Source organism: Vulpes vulpes, chromosome 10 (genome assembly GCF_048418805.1).
Source record: "Vulpes vulpes isolate BD-2025 chromosome 10, VulVul3, whole genome shotgun sequence".
NCBI lineage: Eukaryota > Metazoa > Chordata > Mammalia > Carnivora > Canidae > Vulpes > Vulpes vulpes.
The window spans coordinates 210683-231334 of record NC_132789.1 but is presented as its reverse complement, the minus strand read 5'-3'; the positions used below and the strand labels follow the sequence as shown (position 1 = coordinate 231334).

At 43.6% G+C, this 20652-nt stretch overlaps 1 protein-coding gene across 6 annotated transcripts in view; it reads left to right on the top strand.

Moving 5' to 3' along the window:
- The window catches only part of LOC112911588 (uncharacterized), a 57964-nt gene that overhangs the window by 24983 nt on the left and 12329 nt on the right, over window positions 1-20652 (top strand). The window contains exons 1-5 of one of the 6 annotated variants that reach the window (XM_072722509.1): window positions 6981-7193; window positions 8683-8756; window positions 9159-9274; window positions 13145-13335; window positions 14781-14983. The exons of 1 other annotated variant lie outside the window; for it this stretch is intronic. Coding sequence is in view for 3 of the 5 variants with exons in the window: in XM_025988198.2 (XP_025843983.1) it covers window positions 13321-13335 (15 nt within the window). In the remaining 2 variants the exon portion in view is untranslated. Of the gene's footprint in view, window positions 1-6800; window positions 7194-8682; window positions 8757-9158; window positions 9275-13144; window positions 13336-14780; window positions 14984-20652 lie in introns of those variants that run through there. 4 more of the 6 variants (XM_072722506.1, XM_072722508.1, XM_025988198.2 and 1 more) reach the window with 4 other exon arrangements.

The following is a 20652-nucleotide window of genomic DNA, read 5'->3' as shown; positions in this document are numbered from 1 at the left end:
TGCTTAAACTTCTATCTCTTTACTCTATTGTTCGTGAGATTCATTCTTTAACTTTGTGAGACAAGAATCTAGCTCTCCCGTATCAAAATTACTCATAATTGGCCATTTTTGACATATGTGGTGGGTTTTGCTTTCCAAAGATGGCTGTAGCCAAGAGCCAGCCCCTCCTCACCTCCCCTTCCACATTGTGGCTGTACACTCCTCCCACTGAAGGTCCTGTTTGCTAGTGGTCACTGGAAGCAGCAGAATGTGGTGAAGGCTGCTGCACGCGCTCCTCTCCCCGTGCGCGCACACACAGACACACAGGCACACACAGGTGCACACACAGAGACACACATGCACAAACACACACAAAGAGATGCACACACAGACACACAGGCACAAACACCACAAAAGGCCATGCAGCTTCTGCTGCCCTAGCTGGAACACTTGCTGCCATGTGGCCAGTCTCTCAGGCTGTGGTACTGGGGAGGCGCCTACATAGGTTCTGAGGCTACAGGAGGAGAAAGAGATGCCCGTCCAGCCCCCACATGCTCCAGTGCCATCTTCCCAGCTGCACCCACCAGCCAAACAACATTACATGAGACACCCTGAACCAGAACTGCCCAGCCAAACCTGAAATCCTGACCCAAGAGAACCATGAGAGAGACTCATTTTTGTTGTTATATATGCTCAGGTTTTTGGGGTGACGTTTTAGGAAGCAGCTGTGATCAGAATAGAAATTTGGCCTGGGAGTGGGGTCCTACTAGCTTTGACACTGGGCAGTGTGCTGAATCTGGAAGATTCCTTTTTTTTTTTTTAAGATTTTATTTATTTATTCATGATAGTCACACAGAGAGAGACAGAGAGGCAGAGACACAGGCAGAGGGAGAAGCAGGCTCCACGCAGGGAGCCCGACGTGGGACTCGATCCCAGGTCTCCAGGACTGCGCCCGGGCCAAAAGCAGGCGCCAAACCGCTGCGCCACCCAGGGATCCCATGAATCTGGAAGATTCCTGAGGAAACTATTGGTGAAAACCTGAAGGGCTCTTGGAAAGGGTATTAGAAGAACCTAGAGGTCATCAAAGAGATTGTTGGTGCGAGCTGGACAGAACACGAGAAAAGTGTTACATGGGGAGAGGTAAAGGCAGACAAGTTATCAATGTTGCCATCTAATGTAAATGAAAGATAAAAAACCTACCTAATGCCCTCAAAGGAAATAACCCAGTTTTCCAGGCACAGTCTTGGGTTCAACCTGGTTTTTTCCTCACTACTTTTTTTTTTTTTTTAATATTTTTATTTATTTATTCATAGAGACAGAGAGAGAGAGGCAGAGACACAGGCAGAGGGAGAAGCAGGCTCCATGCAGGGAGCCTGATGTGGGACTCGATCCAGGGTCTCCAGGATCACGCCCCGGGCTGCAGGCAGCACTAAACCGCTGCGCCACCGGGGCTGCCCCCTCACTACTTTTAATAAAATTTGAGAGCAGAGAGAAGAACTAAAAACAGAACAATTCCTCAGAAGAGCTGTTAAGTGGCCCAGTCTTTCTGCTAATAAAGTGTCTCCAAACTAAGAAATGCCCTCACGGACTATAAAACCCTTACGTAGGGATCCCTGGGTGGCGCAGCGGTTTGGCGCCTGCCTTTGGCCCAGGGCGCGATCCTGGAGACCGGGGATCGAATCCCACATCGGGCTCCCGGTGCATGGAGCCTGCTTCTCCCATCGCCTGTGTCTCTGCCTCTCTCTCTCTCTCTGTGACTATCATAAAAAAAAAAAAAAAAAAAAAAAAAAAAAACCCTTAGGTAAGATCTCAGAGAGATTTAAGGGGTAGAACCCCTCCAGACAAAAAAACAAATGCTTTCTGAGGACTTCAGGGGCTGCCTCTGTGGACCCTCAAACAACAGATCTTCAAGTCAGGCTGTGGCCTCACAGCAGGCTCCCTGCCCACAGCAGAGGCAGTCTTATCTCTAAGAGACTTGGGGGGATGTGGCTTTTGTCTAATTGTTACATAAAAAGCCCACAAAGTTTTCCCCTGCAACAACACTTATATAATTACCAAACTCCTCCTCCACCCAGGCGCCCCTGGGGGAGAATCATTTTGAAGAAAATTTCATACAACCTCAATTCCCAAGAATATTTTCCATCACTTGAAGTTGGAGACATGCTAATTATAGAGTTAACATGAGTGTTGGGAGTGCTTAATAAAAAAAGAAAAAGGTGAAATTGCCAAATGCGTAGAAAGAAAAACACAGGACAAAAAATTATGATATGTCTCAGTGTAGTGTTTACAGTAAAAAATGAAAAAAAAAAAGCTAAGTGTAAACTGAAAAATAGTATAAACACACACACACTACAAGGTTTTGAACAGTGATATAACTTGGACTGAAAAGGACCAAACTACAAACTAAAAAGAGATCTTTGGACTCAACTTTTTGGAGGAGGGAGTCTGAGGTCACTTGCAAACAGGATCACTTCCTATGAATAAGGAAAGATGATGACTCAGATGGCAGAACCAAGATCCAAAAGGTGGGATCCCTGGGTGGCGCAGCGGTTTGGCGCCTGCCTTTGGCCCAGGGCGCGATCCTGGAGACCCGGGATCGAATCCCACGTCGGGCTCCCGGTGCATGGAGCCTGCTTCTCCCTCTACCTATGTCTCTGCCTCTCTCTCTCTCTCTCTGTATGACTCTCATAAATAAATAATAAAAAAAAAAAATTTAAAAAAAAAAAAAAAAAAAAAAAAAAAAAAAAAAAAAAAAAGATCCAAAAGGTGCCGCCAATAGCTAGGAAGAACCCCAAGAGAACAGGACCAGTTGGTACCTGGTAACATGTATGCAGTGGGATTTAGGAATTTCTATGGACCAGTGACTGCTGTGTGGGGATCCTCTTGTCCCCAGCGCTGAACAGGAGTATCTGTAGCAGTTTTCCTGTGTGTGGCCCACGGTTGTATTTTGGGTGAAAAGATGGAAATACTCTCATTTAACCTTAATTTCCTTAGGTGTGCATCTCCAAATACAGCCACACTGGAGTTAGGATTTCAACAAAGGAATTTTGGAAGCACACAAATATTCAGTCCATAGTACATTTATTAGCCAGTAAGAAAATACACCAGGGAAAAAAAACTCATGTTCATAATATCAATAGGAATGATAAGCCTTTTAGGAATACCTCTGATAACGAGGTTGGAAACTATCTAGGAATAGGTCTCTTAACTTACATAAACGGGGCAACTGGGTGGCTCTGTTGGTTAAGCACTGGACTCTTGATTTCAGCTCAGGTCATGATCTCAGGATCCTGGGATGGAGTCTTGCATCGGGCTCCGTGCTCAACAGGGAGTCTGCTTCTCCCTCTCCCTACACTCTCTTTCTCTCTCTCAAATAAATAAAATCTTTTTTAAAAATTAAAAAACCATAAAGTCTTAATTTTTTAAAAAATTGAAAAATTCAAAGATATACGACATTGATGGAGTAAATGTAATAAAATACTAATATTTACAAAATATACATTTAATATAATTCCAGTCAGAACAATAAAAGCATTTTCTTTCTCGAAACGAGACAGATCTTAACATGAAAAAGAAAGTTTACAGGTCTCAAACTGTCCAAGACAATCATGAACAAGCACAGTTAGAAGAGCTTTCCCTTCTACAAGAGGTTTCTATTTCAGCTAGAATAACAAAACAATGATATTCATACAGTGATAGACTAATAGGTGATGGAACAGAAAGTATCCCAGAAAGAATACCTTGGACACATGGAAATTTGGGATATAAAAGAAATAAATTCAGAAAGAATGGGAGATTTGATACTTGGCAGTATGGGCTGGATTGTGTCCCCGCCTCCAAACTCCTGAAGTCCTAACCCCAGCACCTTAGGAAGTGGCTGTATTTGGAAACAGTGGCTTTAAAGAGAAAATGAAGGTAAAATAGAGTTATAGAGATGACCTCAATCTGAAATGACTGGTGTCCTTATAAGAGGAGATTAGGACACAGACGCACACAGAGGAATGACGATGTGAGGAAATAGCCACCTACAAGCCAAGGAGAGAGTCCCTGGAAGAAACCACATCTGCCAACACCTTGATCTCACACTTGTCATGTTCAAAATGTTGACAAAACAAATTTGTTTACCCCCCCCCCCCAGTCTGTGGTACTTTATTTATTTATTTTATTTATTTATGATAGTCACACACACACAGAGAGAGGCAGAGACACAGGCAGAGGGAGAAGCAGGCTCCATGCACCGGGAGCCTGATGTGGGATTCGATCTAGGGTCTCCCGGATCGCGCCCCGGGCCAAAGGCAGGCGCCAAACCGCTGCGCCACCCAGGGATCCCTCTGTGGTACTTTGTTATGGCAGTCCTAATGTTCCCAGTGCAGGAGTTGGCATTGTGTGAATGGTCTGGTTCCTGGATTCCCCATGGAAGATTTACATGAGGATCTTCTCACAGATAAAGACAGCCCAATGGTGGGAAGTACCAGGCCCCAAGCAGCGTAGACAGTACTGTCCCCAGAAGGGAGAGCAGGCAGGTCCAGAGGGCAGCTGAACCGGGGTCAGGACTGTCGTTTCATGTTTTGTGTAGGACATGAAGATTTTGGTTCTACAGGGTTCTAGGCCATCCTCCCCCGCAGGGGAGGTAAGGTGGAGGAGCTGAAGCCACCTGGCATAGGTATTATAATAACAGCAACAGTCATCCTGGGGGCAGAAGTAGAAGAGGAGAGCACAAGTTTGTAATTGTGGCTCTGTCTGCCAGCCCCAGGGCATTAGAAGGCACAAGGCCAAGATGTTGAAAACCACAAGATCAGGAGGCTGTGCCCTCAGCCTTCTACCATGTGACCTGTTTATCCCACCCCCCCCACCCCCCGCCATCCCCCTCCTGTCTGCCTACTCTATCCTAGCAAACCAGTATACTTGGAATTAGGAAATTAGCTTCCCATTTGGAAACAAAATGAAATTAGATCAATACTTCACACTATATGCATACACACAACTACAGAAAGATTAAAACTTAAATGTCAAAGCAAAATGCTAATGTATTATTAGACAATAATACAAGGAAATATTTTATGATACCAAGATGGAGAAAGATGTCTTTTTTTTTTCTCTTTCAAGAGAAAGATTTAACAAAACACATAAGAAAACCATAAACGAAAATCTAGATATATTTTATAACGCCAAAACTAAAATCTGGGGCGCCTAGTGGCTCAGACAGTGAAGCATCGGCCTCTGGCTCAGGTCATGATCCCAGAGTCCTGAGATCCAGCCCCTTGTCAGGTTCCCTATCAGTGGGGGCTCTGGTCTCCCTCTGCTGCTCCCTCCGCTCATTCTCGCTCTCTCTCTCTCCCTCAAATGAATAAATAAAATCTTTAAAGAAAAAAACTAAACTAAAATCTAAGGGACCAACATTTTTAGTTTTATTTATTTCAAAAGACGTTTAAAAATTTTATTTGAGAGAGAGAGAGAGCATGAGTGGGAGGGGGGTAGAGGGAGAAGCAGGCTCCCCGCTGAGCAGGGAGCTCTATATTGGGCTGGATCCCAGAACCCTGAGATCATGACCTGAGCTGAGGGCAAATACTCAACCAACCAAGCCACCCAGGGGCAATATTTTTATAAACAACGTTCATAGACAAGGAATAAACAAAAAAATTAAAACATGCTGTGTATTGTGGATTAGTAAATAATATACATTCAGCTCCATGAATTTAGTAGAAAAAGTTAACCTGACAGAAAAATAAGCAAAGGGTAATTGACAATCTATGAAATAAAACCCCAGTCATGGGAAATATATATACTTCAGCAGTAATCACCAAAACACATTACCAATATGTTCTGCATTTCAAATACTACTCCAGTTTTTAAAATCCCAGTCTCAGGTATCCATATCCTGCCATGAAGTCCTCCTGATGTTCCAATATTAAGCAGCACAGCAGCTTTATAGTTAATGTCTATATTTTAAATGTTAAATCAGCAAATGATTTTTCCCCCTAATTTGTTATTTTTAAAAGTTCTAGAATGCATTTCTAGGTCTAAAATATTTCATTCCGGATGCCTGGGTGGTTCAGTGGTTGAGCATCTGCCCGGGGTCACGGGATCGAGTCCTTTATCAGGCTCCTCACAGGGAACGTGCTTCTCCCTCTGCTTGTGTCTCTCATGAATAAATAAATAAAATCTTAAAAATAAGGAATAAAATGTTTGTTTCATCTTATTGAGGTGATTATATTTTCCCTTTGACTTACTGATGGGGAATATTAACCAATATCCCAAGGTGTCACCAGCTCCTCTGTTGATAATTTCTTAGGATTGCAGGGCTGGTCGTCATGATCAGGTTTTGTCTGAGTCAAACCATGTCCATTTGGGTCTTTATGGTACCTAACATTCCTCCTCCCATTTCCTCTGGAAGTTTTATATGTAAGAATTTTCCAATCACTCGATGTTCGGAAGAATTCCCTGGAAACCCAGTGATTGCTGGTTTTTGCAGAGTCTCCGGAATTGTCTTCATTTGCATCCATGAGGTGGTTTTCTGCTCACTTGAGTCAAATCTGACACTTGCACTCCGGGGAATTCCGCCCTTCTCACGTTTTCCTGCTAACTCCGATCGACTTAACGTAAATGGACCAATACTGTTTGTATTTCCTCAACTGAATTCACAAACCTGTTGTCTTTTCTTTATTTCTTCCTTTTTTTCACGTCCTGGTGGATTCGGAGTCCTGGTCTGAGGCAATCCTAACCCCCCCACCCCTCCCCCGCCCGCGTCTCTCGCAGGCGCGCGTCCCCGCCCCTCGCTCCCGGGCGGGCGAGGTCCCAGAGACCCCCGCTCCTCGGACGCCGCGACGCCTGCGTGCCGCGAAGCCTTCTGGGAAATGTAGTTCGAAGGCGGCTTCCCGGTGTGAAACTGAGCCCCCGAAAAAAGAAAAAAGGAAACAGCAACTACAAAGGCGTCTTTCTCTCGCGCACGCGTACTCGCAGCGGCACGGCCACTGACGCCTCCGGGTTGCGCCCTTCTCTTTGTCCTTCGCCTCCAAGCGGGAGGCGAGTGTGGGCGTTCCGCGCGCGTGCCCGCGTGCCCGTGCGCGCCCCCCGGCTCCGCCGCAGTCGGAGCAGGATTCCGCGGACCCCCGGCGGCGCACGGAGGCTGGTGGACCTGGAGGCCGTGAGGGCGGGGGCCGCTGGGCCGGGTCACGTGTCTTCTGGGCCTGCGCGTCCGACGGCGGAGGCCTGGGGTGGGTGCCGGCGTCGCTGCGAGTCCGGGGTCGGGTTTCCCCGGGCGGGCGGTTGGGGGGCGCGGGGGGCCTCGGGGGGGGGGGGGGTCGGCGCGGGTCCGGGAGGCCCTTCCCCCCGCCCAGTCCCGAGGCCTCTGGGCCCCGCTCCGGGCTGTGGCGGTCGTGGGGGGTGTGCGTAGGCGGCCGCGGTTCGGCCTTGGGGCCCCTTCCCTGCGGCCGCCTCCGCCTCCGGCCCGGCCGCCCTGTCGCCACCGTGGGTGGTCCTGCTCGGGTTTGGGGCGTCTACTCCGCGCCCCGCGTGGACGCCCCACTCAACGACTTCGGGGTCTCCGGTTCATCGCCTGGAATTGAGAATGAGGGCGTGAAGAGAAAGGATTCCCCCCCCCCCCCGTTCTGATGTTTCTTGTCATTAAAGCATTTATTTTAATTACTGTTTACTTTGGTTCAGCTAGGTGTGGACTGAAATCCGCTTGCCTGCTGTGTTCTCGGGTTAAGGGCTTTAACATTAAAAAAAAAATATATATATATATATATATATATATTTTTTTTTAAAGATTTATTTGAGGGAGAGAGCATAAGCAGGAGGAGGGAAGAGAAGGGAAGGCAGAGGGAAAAGCAGGGAGCTGAGGCGGGGCTGGATCCCGGGATCTCAGGATCATGACCTGAGCCACCCAGGTGTCTCCTCTTTTTTCTCAAGTTAAAACCTGTTCACTGCAGTCAGTTTAGAGCAACTTGGTAAATAGACTCCAGTGAACATCTTTCATGGTCCGTCACCAGGAGCTAGTTACTGTTAACATTGGTCCGTTTTTTGTAGTCGCTTTATAGTTTTAGTACACCTTATATTTCCTTAAAAAAGCAAAATTGGGAGTATGCTGCTTAAAGCCATTATGATCTATCATATATATCTTTCCTTACAGTGGACTATATTTTGTTCTTGCAGGGAGTTTTTTCAGCTGGCCACTCAGAACATATTTTTCTTTTGTTTTGTTTGTCTCTTTGGTTTGTTTTTAAGTAGGCTCCACACCCAGTGTGGAGACGAGGGCGGGGCTTGAACTCACCCCCCTGAGATTGAGACCTGAGCAAAGATCAGGAGTCCTGCACTTATCCAACTGAGCCACCCAGGCCCCTTCTTCCTTTGTCTTTATTCCTGGTCTGCTATGGTGCTGATATTTGTGGACAGGGGATTGGATGGCACCACTCCTGAAACTTAAACAGAGGCTCTGGAGGCCTTTGCCCACTCCTGTGGAGGGGCTGTGACTGCAGATCTCCAGGGACACTAAGTGAGACCCGTGGCCCAGAAGCGCCACTTCATAGGGGTGTCATCGATGTTGGGCAAGTTGCTGAACCTCTGTGCCTTATCACTTCATCATGGGTGCCCGATGCATTAAGACAATATGATTATGAATATGTCATAGTAAGGAAGTAAATGTTATTTTTTGTTATCCTCTACCTTTCCCCTGAAATTCCTTTGGAACTTGATGCTGCGTAGAACTACGGGAGGATGATGAAGGTTGCTCCTTTGTGCTGAAGACAAATGGGAGAGCGGTCACAGAAGTTGCCAAGGTAGGCAGAGCAGTCGGGTTAGATTGGGCCCGTCCTACTTTGAGGAGTTTAGGCTTCATTTGCTGAGCAGGCACATGGAAGATAACCTCAAAACTTTTAACTTTCAAAGCCAACCTTCAAAAACACATTTGTTTGAATTGGAATAAGATTGAGTCACCATTTTTCTGAATAACAAATATTCGAAATCCTACCACACTGATGGTTTGTCATACCTTGTTCACCTGAAATTCTCAATTCTATGTAATTTCTGTAGTAAGTCTACATCTTTTTTTTTTTTTTTTTTTTTTTTTAGCTCCTTGAGAGGGAATCAGGGAGGGACAAAGGTAGGGGGGAGAGAGTCTCAGGCAGACTAGACTCCCTGCTGAGGACAGAGCCCAACTCAGGGCTCGATTCTGATTCCAGGGGATCCTGAGATCACAAACTGAGCCTAGACTCAGAGTCAGATGCTCAACTGACAGAGCCCCCAGGTGCCCCATGAGTACACATCATTTTAACATGACAGGAGTTTTCTACTCTTGGTAAGTTCTCATTGAAACCCAAGTAAACTTCACTGAATAGTCTGACAACAATTCCACAGGAAATACTAGTCACTTTGTGAATTTGGCTGTCTGCCTAAGGAAATGGCTTGAATGATAAGCATCATTTTATTTGTCACAATGCCAGAATTTTTATTATGTGAAATGAAGTGAAAGCAGATATAATGCAAAGCAAATGACATTTTTTGTAGGTATAATTTACTGGTTTGTGGTGTGTGTATGTTTGGGGGTGAGGGGATAAATCTTAAAAAAAAGAAATACAAAATAATGAACTACTTCTGTGTAATGTGTGAGATACAAAACTAGCTTTATTTTCCTTTAGGTATTAATCATTTCTGTTCATTAAATAATCCAGTTTTACTTGTGACTTTGAAATGCCATATTTATTGCATACTAAATTTTACTTATTTTATGGAGACGGTGTCAAATGTGTTTTTAATTATTTGATTTTATAATACATGTTACTGTTACATGAATGTGTACACCTTGATTATTTTATATTTCTTTTAAAGATTTATTTGGGAGTGCCGTGCGAGTTGGGGGGAGGGGAAGAGGGAGAGAATCTTTAAGTAGACTCCCCACTGCCCTGAGATCATGACCTGAGCCAAAATAAAGAGTCCGTTTAACCAACGGAGTCACCCAGGCACCGCAGTTATTTTGTATTTCTAAAGGTGTCAAAGCTATTCTTGAAACTTTTTTTTTTCCAGATGAATCTTAGAATTGCTTATTAAAGAAAACCTTTTTCAGATATGATTGCAGTAGACTTAAAGATATAAATCATTTGGGGCTAACTTACTTCCACTGTGAAGTCTTCATATCCCTGAGCAAGACCAGATTATACATTTATGAAGCCTATTTTTATAGTCCCTGTTGGTGGTTTTAGTTTGTTTCATATGGGTCTTATATGCCTCTTGTCCGCTTATATTCCTGCGTAATTTCTATGTTTTTTTCTTTTAGAGTAGATTTTATTTTCTACCTTTTAATTGTTTTATATGAAGATGCTGTGGATATCAGAGAAGTATATTTATTGACTTGGAAAGATGCTCTTTGCACAGTAGGGGGAAAAAAGAAACCAAGTGGTTTTAAAAATACTTATATTTTTGTTAAAATTATCCAAATGGGGGATGCCTGGGTGGCTCAGTGGTTGAGCGTCTGCCTTCAGCTCAGGGCATGATCCCAGAGTCCTGGGATCGAGTCCCACATCAGGGTCTTCGCAGGAAGTCTGCTTCTCCCTCTACCTATGTCTCTGCCTCTCTGTGTATGTGTCTCTAATGGATAATAAAGTCTTTAAAAAAAAGTATATCTAAATGGTTTTCCCATCTCCTAAGAATGATTGTGGTGTGGTGATAGAGGTAATAGTTGTTCCTTATTTATTTATTTTTAAAGATGTTATTTATTTATTCATGAGAGACACAGAGAGAGGCAGAGACACAGTCAGAGGGAGAATCAGGCTCCCTGTGGGTAACCTAATGCAGGACTTGGTTCCAGGACCGTAGGATCATGACCTGAGACAAAAGTGGACCCTCAGCCACTGAGCCACCCAGGCATCCCTTATTTCTTATGTAGCTTGAATACATTTCTGAATTTTGCCATCATTTTTCACTGTTGCAATAATGATTATAGCTAAAACTTGTATAGTGCTCATGTATGTCAGCTCCTGTATTAAGATGCATGTATTTTCACTATTAAAGATGTAAAGACATTGTCATTTCTTGTTCTGAGCTGGTGCTGAAGTTTGAATCATGACATGAAAGGGAAGAGCTTTCTTTTTAACTACTGTCCTTTGGTATGATTTGGGGACAGCAGGCCGTTCATCATTTGTGTTTCTGTGGAAATACGGTGACTGAATGTGTGCACAGATATAAGAGCTAATTCGAGGATGTATGGTGTGTGTCTGCGTAAGTACACACACCACATGATTTTAGTAGTAAGTGCCTCGAATGTAGCAAGAAAAAACAGCATTCCCGTTCTGCTCCCAAACACCTATGTAGTCAGGGGCACACTGAGTCACTCTAAAGACTTCTGCTTGCTTTGAGTAAAGTGGGGATTATGTTAAATGCCCCCTGGGTTCTCTGTGAGGGTCAAATTATAAAGTGCTTAGTATTTTCCCTTAATTAGAGAAAGCATTCGTATCTTAGCTGTTATTACAAGGAATAATCTTTTCCTTTTATTATTTCATATATTCCTCAGAATCTCACCGATAAATGGACCCAAAGGTCCACTTTATCCTCACAATTTTAGCAAGTGAAAAAAGGAGGCTTAAAAGCCAAGAAAGGAGCATGAGTATGGAGTGCCATTACAGTGATTAAAGCATAATTTTTCTAAAATCCACAACTGCTATGTGTCCAACAATATATCTTTAAACACATAATCCAAATATCAACAGGATTAACAAGGTAACATTTACCAATTTATAATCTTATTGGGAGATTTTAACATATTTCCATCAGAAATTGATTGAGCTGGCAGACATAAATTAAGAGGTTTATAGAAGACTTTTGTAGGGAGCTGTGGCTCATAAAGATGAAGTTAGTCTGTTTTTGCCCAAAGCCATGTAGCCTGTGAAGGGGAAAGCTGATTGAAACTCAATTCTGTTTTTTTTTTTTTTTTTTTTTTTTTTTTAAGATTTTATTCATGAGAGAGAGAGAGAGAGGGGCGGAGACATAGGCAGAGGGAGAAGCAGGCTCTTCATAGGGAGCCTGATGCAGGACTTAATCCTGGGACCTGGGATCACAGTTTGAGCCAAAGGTAGACGTTCAGCTGCTGAGCCACCCAGGCATCCCTCAAATCTGTTCTAATATATATATAAAAAATAGTGAAAGGGAATATAAAGGAAGGGAAAAGAAATGTTGGGAAATATCAGGAAGGGAGACAGAACATAAAGACTCCTAACTCTGGGAAACGAACTAGGGGTGGTGGAAGGGGAGGAGGGCGGGGGGGTGGAGGGGAATGGGTGACGGGCACTGAGGCGGACACTTGACGGGTTGAGCACTGGGTGTTTTTCTGTATGTTGGTAGATTGAACACCAATAAAAATTAATTAAAAAAAAATCTGTTTAATACAAACCATTTAAGCTCTCCAAAATTCCATCTGCCGAAAATAGACTTGTACTTCATTGCGCCTGTTTTTTATTTTTTAATTTTATTTATTTATTTATTTATTTTTCATTGCGTCTGTTAAAGTAATATATCCTGCAGTGTCCAGAGTGAGCGGTGAATGGATATCAGAATTACTTTATTTCTGATACTTCTTTATCTGTCTGCCAGATCATAGACTTCTGTTCTTTTTTTGCACTATATCCTGTTCCTATCCCTGGATAGCCCTAGTTCAGTTATATAGATACACAGATGAGGGATGCCTGGGTGGCTCAGTGGCTGAGTGCCTATCTTTGGCTCAGGGTGTGATCCCGGAGTCCTGGGATTGAGTCCCACATCAGGCTCCCTGTGGGGAGTCTGCTTCTCCCTCTGCTTAGGTCTCTGCTTCTCTTGTGTGTCTCTCTCATGAGTGAATAAATAAAACCTTTAAAAAAAAAAAAAAAAGAAAAGAAACACAGATGATTGTGAATTCCTCATTCCTAGCAAGAGTTCCCAGGTCTTAGGTGTGGTGTGAATATCCAATTAAAGTACCTTTGGGGCAGCCCCGGTGGCGCAGCGGTTTAGCGCCGCCTGCAGCCCAGGGCGTGATCCTGGAGACCCTGGATCGAGTCCTGCGTCAGGCTCTCTGTATGATGCCTGCTTCTCCCTCTGCCTGTGTCTCTGCCCCTCTCTCTCTCTCTCTCTCTCTGTCTCTATGAATAAATAAATAAAATCTTTAAAAAATAAATAAATAAAATAAAGTACCTTTGTTCCTAAGTCCACAGATCCTGGATACTCAAGCGAGCCTGCTCATGTGACACAGTAAAGGCACTCTTGGAGACGGGAACCTGTTCATGGTGTGAAAGACCTGGCCGTGGCCTCATAGAGGCCTCATAGAGGCTCAGGGTGGGGCAGATCTCAGATGTGCTACTCATCTTGCACAGGCAACAGAAAATGACCATGTTACAGGTGAGGTGATTGTTTCTTCTCCATTATTTTCCAGGGGATTAGAAGAGGTATGTATATCTTCTAATGAAAAAGAAAAGTATAACTTAAGAAATCAGGGGAAAATAGCCTCAGAATAGAAGATCCAGATTGTCACCCAAACTGGAGCAGTTAGAATGATGGTGAGGTCAGGGGTGCCAACTCGCTGCACAGTGGAAAATCCATCCCCCAAAACTGAACTACTGACAGCTTAGTGTTGACTGGAAGCCTTACCAGTCACAGGTGATTAGTGCATATTGTGTATGTATATTATATGCTGTGTTTAAGATAAAGCTAGAGAAAAGAAAATGTTACTAAAATCAGGATCCCTGGGTGGCGCAGCGGTTTGGCGCCTGCCTTTGGCCCAGGGCGCGATCTTGGAGATCCGGGATCGAATCCCACGTCAGGCTCCCGGTGCATGGAGCCTGCTTCTCCCTCTGCCTGTGTCTCTGCCTCTCTCTCTCACTGTGTTCCTATCATAAAAAAAAAAAAAAAAAGTTACTAAAATCATAAGGAAAATACATTTTAGTACTATACTGTATTTGTTGAAAATATCCACATGTAATGGCCTTGCACAGTTCATAACTGTGACGTTCAAAGGCCAACTTTATTAGCTATAGGGTCTTGAGAAGGTCTTAGGATTTGAATTTTTGTTGTTGTTGTTAGAGACTGTGAGCAGGGGTGAGCTAGGGTAGGAGGGAGGCGCAGAGGCAGAGGGAATCTTAGACTCCGTACCTGGCATGGAGCCCCACGTAGGGCTCAATGTCACAGCCCTGAGATTGTGAGCTGAGCTGAAATCAAGAGCCACATGCTTCACCAACTGAGCCACCCACGTGCTCCCTGAATTTTTATAAGCTACAGTGTCTACATAATTAATTTGAGCTGCAATCCTGGTTTTCAGATTTTTAGCAGTTGTAATAAGTAATGTTTCTTTGACTTGCGTTTTCCAAAGGAAAAAGTAAATTAGTTCATAGAAAGGAAACATTTCTTGGTCATTCTTTGATGAAGTCTTTGAATAAATAATAGAATGTGGATAATGCCCTCAGAGAAATGTAGTAAATCCGTGGGTCTTATGGTCATTTTGCAGTTTTCCAGAGAGTGACCCAAGGTGAAAATGCCAAAGCACAGCTTAGTAATCACAATTTATGTATTCACCTCTTTAATCGTGCAGCAGAATTCACATATGGAAAAGTACATAAAATGTAAAAGTGCAGCTTAATGAATCGTTACCAACTGCATACCCATGAAGCCACCATTTGGGTCAAGGAGAACATTCTGAGCCCAGATGAGGCTGGTCCCACGTGTGCCCCTGCCAATCACAGCATCTCCTACTGACCAGGGAGTTGGACCATGACTGTTGTGACTATTTCCATGCTAGTTTCTAGTTTTACTGCTAAGTGTTCCTTTTTTTTTTTTTTTTTTTTTTAAAGATTTTATTTATTTATTCATGACCGAGAGAGGCAGAGACACAGGTAGAGGGAGAAGCAGGTTCCATGCAGGGAACCCGACTTGGGACTCGATCCTGGGTCTCCAGGATCACCCCCCGGGCCAAAGACGGTGCTAAACTGCTGGGCCACCGGGGCTGCCCTAAGTGTTCCTTCTTAACTATGGCGGTTCGGTGTCATTGGCTGTGGTATGTACTAATGTGTTTTGTTTCTTTCATGTCACTTTTTGTTTGAGATTCCTTCCGTTGCAGCCTTCTCTCCAGTGAAGGCAGCTTCTTAGTTAGTATCCCCAAATTCAGTCTATGTTCAGATTTCCAGTTGTCTCATAAAATCTGCAGATTGTTTGACCTTCCTTAGCCTCAGAATCTGGTGAAGTTCATACAGTGTAATTAGTTGATCTGGCCCTCTCATGCCCCTCTTTACCTGTTGGCTCTTTGTTCTAGTCCCATTTAATAGAAGAGGCCAGGTGATTTATCTTGTCATCTCGTATTTTTGGGGTTTTGCTGGTGTGTTCTCTGTCTCCTGTCACATGTAGATTTAGAGCTGTGCTGTACAGTGCAGAAGGCACTGGCCACATCAACTGTTTAAATTGATTCAATCCAGCCCTCGTTATGCTATCCATGTTTCAAGTGGTCGGGAGCCACGGGTTAGCACAGATAAAGAATATCTGATTCGATTCAAGTGTGACCTTTTTGGCAAGAGTATTTCAGAGGTTTTGGTCTGTAGTCTTTCAGGCGGCGACTCTGGTCTGCTTGCCCCTCCTTGTTATGCCAAGAACCTTCTATGGTTGTTGCTTTGATGGATGAGGCATTTCAGTAGGGGCTACTGAATGATGCCCTGCTTCACTCTCTTTTAAATAAAGTATTGGGCAGCCTCAGTGGTCCATCAGTTTAGCGCCACCTTCAGCCCAGGGCATGATTCTGGAGACCCAGGATCAGGCTCCCTGCATGGAGCCTGTTTCTCCCTCTGCCTTTGTCTCTGCCTCTCTCTCTCTCTTTCTGTGTCTCTCATGAATAAATAAAATCTTTAAAAATAAAATAAATGAAATGTTGCTTTGTCACATGGTAACTTATGTCAGGTCTTAGCTTGTAAATTTTCTGTCCCAGATCTGCAATTAGTCATTTCTACAGTAAATGATATTTTAAATTTTATGTATAAATTTTTAAAATTTTGTTGCCAAAACATGGAAGTATACTAGGTTTTTACCCATGGACTTTGTATCCAGGAACTTCTTAAGTCTGCTTATCAATTCTAATAATTTTCTTAGATTTGATCTGATTTTCTATGTTCATAAAAATACCAGCAGTACTTTTTTTCTTAGTAAAAAGAAATCCTGCTAAATTCCTGCTTTGCCAAGATTTTTTTTTTTTTTTTTTTTTTTTTTTTTTAAGTAAAGCTCTAGGGACGTCTGCTTGGGTGGCTCAGCAGTTGAGCACCTTTGGCTCCCGACGTGATCCTGGGATCCTGGGATTGAGTGCCACATTGGACTCCCTACAGGGAGCCTGCTTCTCCCTTTGCCTGTGTGTCTGCCTCTCTCTCTGTCACTCATGAATAAATAAATCTATAAAAAAAATAAATAAAGCTTTAACCCAATGTGGGGCTTGAACTCACGATCCCAAGATCAAGAGTTGTGTACTCTGCCAAATGAGCCAGTCTGGTGCCCCTGCCAAGACTTTTTATAACAAATAACTTAATACTTTTCAGTTTCTTTTTTTCTTTTTTCTTCTGCTTGTTCTTTTTCATACTTTTATCTTCCTTCCTTGTAAAATCTAGTGCTTCTTTTTGGTAATTTTTTTTTTTTTTTTTTAATAGCTAGGTTGTTTTTTTTTTTTTTAATTTTTCTTTATTTATGATAGTCACACAGAGAGAGAGAGAGAGAGAGAGAGGCAGAGACACAGGCAGAGGGAGAAGCAGGCTCCATGCACCAGGAGCCCGACATGGGATTCGATCCCGGGTCTCCAGGATCGCGCCCTGGGCCAAAGGCAGGCGCCAAACCGCTGCACCACCCAGGGATCCCTCTTTTTGGTAATTTAAACAAGCTTTTTAACACCAGTTCAGTTTTTTTCTGTTGTAGCTCTCATGTATGTTCTTTTAATTTGCAAATGTGCTTTATCTGTATCTTTTGAGGTGATTATATGTCTCACTCTGTTAGGATAGCAAATATCTTTTTTTTTTTTAATGTTAAACCAACTGAATTTCTGGGATCAACCAACTCAGTCTTGATATATTTTCTCTTGTATTGTTCAGTGTAGTGTGGTAACATGTTGTTTAGAAGTTTCACATCAGTGTTCATGTGTAAGTTGGCCTTTGCTTTTCTTTTCTTGGAGTATCTTTACTGAGTTTTGTTATCAAGGTTATGCTTATATCAAAAAGTTTAGGGTTGTGTTCTTTCTTCCATATTCCATAATTGTTTAGTAAAACAGGAATTATTTTTGCATTCAGTGTCTACAGAATTAACTAATAAAGCTGTGTTTTTATGAGAAGATTTTAAGTTGGAAATTCTGTACTGTGGCTTGACTGATCTTTAAGAGACGACTAGTTGGTTAGTTTTGGTATCAAAGAAGAATAGGCACAGTTAATTATCATTGTTTGTAGGATTTTTAAATTTTTCATATGCAGTTATACCATCTTTTTACATCTTCCTTTCGGTATTTGTACTGTACATCTTTTACATTTGTACTGTACATCTTTTACATCTTCCTTTCAGTATTTGTACTTTTTCCTTGCATTTGGTTGTACTGGCCAGGACCTCCAGACATGAGGGTTAAAGTGGCATTGACTTCCTGCTCTCAGCCTGCCTTGTTCTCCGTCTGGTGCATTCCAGCACTCATGTGTGACGCCAGCTGGAGTTAACACAGCCTCTACAGATTAAGAACACAGTCCCCCAGCAAGACTGCCCTCACTTCAGTTGCCAGCTCTGAGTTTTGGGGTCCCCAGGTCACCTGCTTTTCTGACCAACTGGGTACAAATTTGGAGGGTTCCCATGACCCCTTCTAGTTTGCTGGAACAGCTCTCAGAACTTATGGAAGTGCTATACTTACAATAACAGTTTTACTAGAAACGACACACATTGGAACCGGCCAAATGCACAGGTACGTAGGATGAGGTCTGGGGGGTGCTCCAGAGGTGGAATCAAAATACATCACCCTTTTTCACCTATCTTTCTGTTCCCCAACCTAACAGCTAACTTAGACTCCGATGTCCACGGTATTTTTTTTTCTTTTTTTAGATTTTATTTATTAGAGCAAGCAGGAATGGGTTGAGGAAGGGTCAGAGGGAGAAGCAGACTCCCCACTGAGCAGGGAGCCCGATGCAAGGCTTGATCCTGGGACCCCAAGATCATGAGCCGAAGACACATGCTCAACTGACTGAGACCCCCAGGTGCCCCTCTGCAGTTTTTACTGGGGATTCATTATGTAGGCGTGATTGATTGACTCATTGGCCATGTAAGTGAACTAAATCTCTAGCCCTCCTCATCCTTCTTGAGGTTGGGCTTACACCATTTGAAAGCCCCAACCCTCAAATTGAATGGTTGAGGGCAGCGCAGGTGGCATGATCCTGGAGACCCAGGATCGAGTCCCACATCAGGCTCCCTACATGGTGCTTGCTTCTCCCTCTGCCTCTGTCTGTGCCTCTCTCTCTCTGTCTCTGTCTCTCATGAATAAATAAGTAAAAATCTTTAAAATAAAGAAAAAATAAAATGGTTGATATTTCTGACCAGTGCCCCTCTGGAAGATCAGGAGCCCAATATGAGTTACCTTTTTTTGTGAGAAACATAACTCAGGAGGAGCCCATCATGAATTATAAAAACCCTTTTGTCACTGGGGAAATAGCAAGGCTTTAACATTTTTTTTTAAGAATGAGAGTGTGTGTGCATGAGTGTGCGTGGTAGGGGAAGGGGCAGAGGGCGAGGGGGAGAGAGAATCCTAAGCCGGCTCCACACTCAGGAAGGAGCCTGAAGTGCGGCTTGACCTCACAGCCCTCAGAACAAGACCTGAGCCAAAATCAAGAGTCAGAGTCTTAACTGAGCACGTCCAGGTGCCCTAATACGGCTTTAGAAGCTCTGTCCCAGGAACCTGGGACAAAGATCAGACAAATTTTTATACCTTGGGTTGCCGTTAGCTACCTGTACTGTTTAATTATTTAAACATAAGTAAAATTAAAAGGGGAACCCTCTTACTCTGCTGGTGGGAATGTAAGCTGGTGCAGCCACCCTGGAAAACAGTGTGGAGGTTCCTCAGTTAAAAATAGAGCTACCCTATGACTCAGCAATTGCACTACTTGGTATTTACCCCAAAGATACAAACATAGTGATTCGAAGGGGCACCTGCACCCCAGTGTTCATAGCAGCAATGTCCACAATCACCAAACTGTGGAAAGAGCCCAGATGTCCTTCAATAAATAAATGGATAAAGAAGATGTGGTATGTATGTATATGTGTGCGTGTGTGTGTGTGTGTGTGTGTGTGTGTGTGTGTATATATATATATATATATATATAATGGAATTTTACTCACCCATCAGAAAGGATGAAATCTTGCCATTTGCAGTGACATGGATGGAGCTAGAATGTATTATGCTGAGCTAAAGTCAATCAGAGAAAGACAAATACCATATGATTTCACTCGTGTGGAATTGAGCACAGGGGAAGGGAAGGAAAAATAAGATGAAAACGAGCATCTTGATGTCTCAGTTAATTGTCTGCCTTTGGCTTAGGTCATAATCTCAGGGTCCTGGGATTGAGCCCCATATCAGGGAGTCTGCTTCTCTGCTTCTTCCTTTCCCTCTGCCTCTCCCTCATGCTCTATCTCAAATAAATAAATTAAATCTTTAAAAAAAAAAAAAAAGATGAAAATGGAGAGGGAGGCAAATCATGAGAGACTCTTAACTCTATGAACCAAACTGAGGGGTAGCAACAGAAAGTGTCTAGATCAGGGGAACCTGTGGGGGGGCAGGGCCCAGTCATTTGGGCATCTGACTCTTGATTTTGGTTCAGGTCGTGATCCCAGAGTTGTGAGACCAAGCCCTGTGTCAGGCTTTGTGCTCAGTGTGGAGTCTGCTTGATTCTCTCCCTCTGCCCCTCTCCCCTCAGCAGGTGCTTGCGTGCACGCTCTCTCTCTCTCTCTCTATTTTATTTTATTTTATTTTATTTTATTTTATTTTATTTTATTTATTTATTTGTGACAGACACAGAGAAAGAGAGAGGCAGAGACACGGGCAGAAGGAGAAGCAGGCTCCATGCAGGGAGCCCAACGTGGGACTCAATCCTGGGTCTCAGGATCATACCCTGGGCTGAAGGCAGCGCCAAACCGCTGGGCCATCGGGGCTGCCCTCTCTCTCTTTCAAATCTTTTTTTAAAAAAAAAGAAAAAGAGACGCCTGGGTGGCTCAGGGGTTGAGCATCTGCCTTCAGCTCAGGGTGTGATCCTGGGGTCCTGGGATTGAGTCCTGCATTGGGCTCCTCGCGGGGAGTCTCGTTCTCCCTCTGCCTATGTCTCTGCCTCTCTCTGTGTGTTTCTTCGAAATAAATAAATAAAATATTTTTTAAAAAAAAGACAGTAAGTGTCTAGGGCAGTTAGCTATGCCTCCCCTGTGGCCTTTAATCTAATCACCACCTTGCACCCTTTGATCTTATCTAACTGAACTGTTAGCACCTCCTGAACACTAGCAGTTTTGAGGTCTCATCAGAGTTGTTGGCTACCAGAATCCCTTTGCACCCCCATTTTTGTGGAAAGCATTGCTAATTTCCTTTTAAAACTCATCACAGTGATACCTGGGTGGCTCAGTGGTTGAGTGTCTGCCTTCGGCTCAGGGCATGATCCTGGAGTTCCAGGATCGAGTCCCACATCTGGCTTCCTG